The sequence below is a fragment of the Hipposideros armiger genome, unplaced genomic scaffold (genome assembly GCF_001890085.2).
Source record: "Hipposideros armiger isolate ML-2016 unplaced genomic scaffold, ASM189008v1 scaffold_253, whole genome shotgun sequence".
Taxonomy (NCBI): Eukaryota; Metazoa; Chordata; class Mammalia; order Chiroptera; family Hipposideridae; genus Hipposideros; species Hipposideros armiger.
Window position 1 is genome coordinate 2,215,878 of NW_017731603.1, and position 5,886 is coordinate 2,221,763.

At 37.6% G+C, this 5,886-nt stretch overlaps 1 protein-coding gene across 1 annotated transcript in view; it reads right to left on the reverse strand.

Annotated features, from left to right (window-relative positions):
* Positions 1-926: 926 nt before the first annotated feature.
* Positions 927-5,886, reverse strand: part of FAM111A (FAM111 trypsin like peptidase A) — an 11,633-nt gene continuing 6,673 nt past the window's right edge. Inside the window, exons 2-3 of the mRNA XM_019655947.1 lie at positions 5,345-5,453; positions 927-3,244 (exon numbers count right to left, since the gene is read on the reverse strand). Coding sequence (XP_019511492.1) covers positions 1,505-3,244; positions 5,345-5,428 — 1,824 coding nt within the window. The 5' untranslated portion in view covers positions 5,429-5,453 and the 3' untranslated portion in view covers positions 927-1,504. The remainder of the gene's footprint in view (positions 3,245-5,344; positions 5,454-5,886) is intronic.

The following is a 5,886-nucleotide window of genomic DNA, read 5'->3' on the forward strand; positions in this document are numbered from 1 at the left end:
TTAAAAAGTTAAACATAATTTTACCCTACAGTCCAGTCATCGTCTTTCTTGGTATCTACCCAACTGAGTTGAAAACTTATGTTCACACAAGAATTTGCACACAAATGATAATAGTGGCTTTATTTATAATTACCAAAAATTGGAAGCAACTAAGATACCTTTCAAAAGGTAAGTGAATCAACGAATTGTGGTATAACCATATCATAGAATATTATTCAGCAATAAAAAGAAATGAGCTATCAAACCATGAAAAAGCACAGAGGACCTTCAATTGCATACTGCTAAGTGAAAGAAGTCAATCTGAAAAAGCTACATACTATGTGACTCCACTTATATAACATTCTGGAAAAAGCAAAATTATAAAGACAGTGTAAAGATCAGTAGTCACCAGGAGTTCAGGGGAGAGGGGAGGGATAGGTAGGTGAAACACAGGGGAATTTTAGGATGCTGAAATAATTCTGTATAATATTATAATGGTGAATACACACTATGCATTTATGACCCAAAGAATTTCCAGCGTGAAGAGTGAATCTTAATGTATGCAATTTAAAAAAATCATTTAGGAGGTCAAAAGAAAGAATGCAGGCTGGGAAAAGACAATCTAACTATATTACAAATACACAGAATGAACTCACAGAAGCAGGCGGGGGGAAAGGTGCTGACCTAAGTAACTTTAGGAATGAGTCTGTAAGACTGAAGGCAAAAGAAATTGGAAATAAACATTGCACTGTAGTTGATAAAGTTATTTGCCATCCTGGTACAGGTGAACAATTATGATACTGCTATATGTGTATACTGGAATTTAACTATGAAGTAAATAGGAGGGGAATGACATGAGTCAAGTTTCTCACTGTTGGAGAAAGAGCTCACAGATAAGCAATGGAGGAGACTGGAGTGGTTCATGTGGTAATGGACTGGACTGGAGACACCAGTAAGAGCTGTTTATTACACACACACATATGAAGGTCCGGCAATTAGGTTGTGTACTTGAAACTTATATAATCTTATTAACCAATGTGGCCCCCAAAAATGTGAGAAAAAAAGATTAACTGTAGTCCTAAATTTTGCTACTGATTGACCTACACATTTTTTTAAGCACTTATTTCCTGTGTGCCAGACATTGGAAATAATGAGATGAACAAGTCTTGGATCCTGCCTTCAAACAACTAAACTTGAGAAGATACGGAAGATGAAAAACCAAAACAAACAACAAGCCCAAAACAATGGTTACACTATTTCTTGTGTCATAAAACGAATTATTACTTAGTCTTATCATGCTTTACTTCGCTTGACTTTAAAATAGGGATAATAGTCCACTGCATAGAGTTGTTATAACAAGTTTTTTCATGTGCTTAATGCATAAGAAGTGGTCAATAATATGAATCATTATTATTATTAATGTAATTAACCATTTTGGGATTTAGAAAACTGTCACCATGGCCTATGGAATAACAACTCCATAGGTAATCTCAAAGTTTGGAAATAGACTGAATTCTCGCCGTCCTCAGTCCTCATCACTCACCATTTCTACATCCTGCTGAGTTATGCATACTTTTTCATGCCACTCCGGATAATTTTGTTTAATATCATCCATGATGCATTTCATAGTAGCGCCAAATTCAATGATACTGGAATCCCCGATTTGGTATTTATAGGCAAAGCCAGCAGTGTGTATGGCTACCAATGAACCATTTGAATCAAACACTGGGGAGCCAGAAGACCCAAAGTAAAAGGTGGTGTCATAGGTAATCACATCAGGCCTGTGAATTATTTTCTGGAAACTACTTTGAGTGTGCATATGGATATACTCCATACCCTTGAAACCCTCTGCTTTTCTAGCCTGAACATGTCCCTGACATTTCTCTAATCGCTTTCCCTGAGGAATTACAGTACAACCATCAGTAGACTTTACCTCTCCATATGGATGACCAATAATATATATCAACCCACTACGTGGCACAGGACCAATTCCATTATATAGTCCCAAAGGTACTTGCTGTCCATTTTCCTTCAGTTGCAAAACAGCATAATCAAGATGTACATCAGATATCTCAAACCAAGGTTCAATAAAAAAGCAGTTCTCTTCCTTTTTAGAGCTGTCTTCGTAAGCGAATGTCACCCTTACACATTGTCCAATTATGTCTGCCCACTCACTTGGCTCTATTCCTTCTCCCACAATGTCATTTATTACATGTCGACAAGTGAAAACGAACAACCCTGTAAAAAGGAAGCAGGTGGCAGAACCCTCATATCCATTGTTGTTCCATGACATGTACCCAACTGAGTCACCGAGCTGACAAAGAAGTCTGTGCATTTTAACTGGAGTGGAGTTTTTTGTCAGTTTCCCAAAGTTTGTTCGATGCAATTGATATAATGAAGTTTTCCCCTTTCTTTTATTCATTTGTTTCTTGAAGTTTTCTCTAATTTTTTCACTCTCTCTTTTCAAACTGGGGTACTGGTCCACCATTGCTTCTTTTAACACACTGGTGTTACTTTTCTCTAACTCAGGATTCTGAGCGGCTGCTGCCTGAGAACGCCTTCTTTTCTCAACCTCAACCTGAAAGAGCTTGCCCTCTAAGTCATCGACTGGCTGGGTGCTTTCTACAATGGAGTCCAGGTTTCCGATGAGTTTCCAATCACCATTCTCCAGTAAGGAGAGGAATCTGCCGTCTTTGCACACAGCGTCCTTGATGGTTTCTCCTTTGAATGCATAGACACAGAGTTTGAAGCCATCTTTGTGAAGTTCCCCGCGTTTGACAATCTTTTTTGGATTCTTCCCAATCGCATGAATAAAAAATTTGACACAGTCAGTGGATGACTTCTCATGCCGGCCAAATATCTGGTTCTCTTCTTTCTGTTCACATTTACTATGGGCAAATGTAATTACCAGGTGGCAGGTTTCAGGAAAACAGCTGAGGGGCATTCCAAGGTTCAGGTGCGCTTCAATTCCTTTTGTGCCACGCACCAGCATTTCTTTGCCTTGCCGAGCTGCCATCTCTTCTTTGACAGCCTCAAGGGTGTTGAGTGCCTCGAATAAGCTAGCTTGCTCAGTATATGTGAGCATATATTTCATCTGTTTGTGTTTCTTGTGGTGTACATCCAAGGTAACATGAATGACCTTATTTTGGGATGTAGCCTGGTCTTTGGGTCCTTGAGCCTGGGTATTAGTTATATCTTTTGGACCTTTTTTAGAGCCTCTCTTCATTTGAGGAATACTAGCATTATTCTGTTGTTCCTTATTGCCCTAAAAAGAAATGTTAAAGATTGGAAAAGTATAAATGCAACCCTTGTCTATCATTGCATCTCTTTTTAGGATGCAATTCACAAAATTTCTATAAGAATCTCAGAACCAATCTCCAAAGGCCTGTGAATATGATTAAATCAGAGTTTGAGTTGGAAGCCAAAATACAAACTGAGTTTTCTGTCCCATCAGTCAAATAATCTTTTGATACTGCTATACTGGTGCATTTTTCCGAGAAATATGAGGAAAGAAACAACTGTTTTCTAGGTACATCAAAAACAGAGATACTGAAAATTCTGCCACCTCTCTTACAGTATTATTTCAGGTCTTGTTTATTATTTCCAGCTGTATAATTTTTACTGTTTCTGAGCACAGTGATGCGTCATCACACCACAGATTTGTTCTCAAAGCACCAAACTCAGCAAGAATAAGGTACCATGATTTATTATCAGGCATTAAATGTTAAACAAAACCACCAATAGATAACTAATCACTTGGTCATAATAATGTAGTTATTTCTAATAATAAAACCTGGATTCACCCAGCATCTATCATACATAGAACTCAAATTATTTCCTCTATTATATCAATTAATCCCCAAATCCTATGAAATGAGGAGCAACAAATATGGCGTCTCTGTTCTTTTGATGGAGAAGCAAGCACAGAAAGTCTTTCCTGTAAATGCCTTTCTTAAGGTTATATAATAACCAATTCATCAGGTGAGTATCAGAACTCCATTACTTAGTCCAATATGTTTTCCATTAGACGATATATTCTTTTTTTGTAAATTTATATCAATGATTCCCATTTTTATAGAGCATCATCTTAAAAACCAGGGATGGGGGAGGGGAGAGGAATTACATAAGGAGGATTAATTAAATAGAAGAAATTCAAGAAAAAATTAAGAGCATCTGATTCCTATGTCTAAAAGATACATTTTTGCAAGTTATATTCATCATGGCATGGGTGTCCACAGATGCCACTTGCTGGTAATGGGAATAACAACACCAGGATTGTTGTAAAGATTGTGTGACATCATATGTGACAATGCCTAGCACAATCACTGTCACATTAGTAGGCTAACTTTTATTTTCCTTCTTTGTAATGGCACTAATATTCTGGATCAAGAAAAGGAACACAAGGTAACATACATTTATTCTGGGCATACATACCAACTCTCAGAGAGCATCCCTTCAGCCTAATGCTGTCAGAAACATCCCTGTCGTTCAGCGCATTGGAACACTATGATGGATTTTCAGTGAGTCAAAAGATTCTTGGGCAGACAAAAACACTTTCAAAAAGGGGGACCTGGGGTATTACATGGTTATCAGCTTGCACTGTCACGGAGTAGGACAGAGAAAAGAGCTATTAGTAGTTTGGCTTGGCTCTTCTAGATACTCAGATGCTCTGGTTAGAACCAGGATAGAACAAGAGTCAAAGGCTTATAAGTTGCACTCTCAAATGCTCACCATTCCTCAGCCTTCTTCTTAACATTAATAAATTCAAAGAGGATTTTAGACTCAGGAAGGGATATGATAACAGAGCCTACTTAGTGTCAGTCAACGTAAGTCCAAGTCTTCACCCCACTACTGCCTTAGGCAACAACTCATGCCCTTCTTCTCCTTAAAAACAAATGGAGGATAATACAATCCTCCCTGCCTCCTAACAAGGTTACAGTAAGAAGGAATCTTTAAAAATTGTTTTGTAAACTGTAAGACACTCTACAAATGTAGGTTATTAATGTTATCAAGTAGATCAGCCATTATTTGCATGGTATAGATTTTCAAGTTATGAAATAACACCCCTTTTGCTTTTATTCCATATTTTACTGCAGTACTTTATGTTTGATTCTGTCATTGCTGTTCAGGAAGTATTACAATAGTTTCTTGATAAAGACTGCTTTGATATGTCCAAGATTTTTGTTAAAACTCCTCCTCATCACCATCCCCAAAACGGAAAAAAGAAAATGAGAAAGACTTTAACTTATTTAATATTCTCTGCACACAATGAACTAATTTCTTGACAGGAAGACTGTGAAAGCTAGTGTCAAAGATTGCTAAGTCTAATATTGGTATATTCCATAAATAGTATTTACAAACATACCTGAGGACAAAAGTAGTGCTCAATTTTCATGTTATTCTTTATGTCGGATGAGACCTTCTGTGATCTGCGGTTCTTAGGGTTCATGATGGCTTGAAGATGGACAGTTCAGCTGAAACATTAAAAAGGTTCATTAGCCAGTATGTTCATAGTTATCATTAATTGTACAGGGACCCCAGATCCTACCTTTCCAATCAGCTCCAGCCTCACTGTCCTCAGAGATGTTTACTTAGCAAGCACACCATTTATCCACCAGCTATAATCACCCCAACAATAAAAGCTCCCCTTTTAGAGCACCATACTAAATACTTTACAAAAATGATCTCTACTGCCAATGCCCACAGGTACCATTCAAAATAGGTATGTCTATATTTTGCATATGGGGAAAGTATATATAACTCAGAGAAGGTAGTCGACCTGCCCAAGACCAGAGCCATGTGGCAGAGGTGAAATTCAAAGGCAGGTATAAACACCCTACAGAAGGGTTTGCAGTTGGGAGAATTCAAAAGTGTGTTCTAGTTACACTGATGTTAAAATTTGGCCTC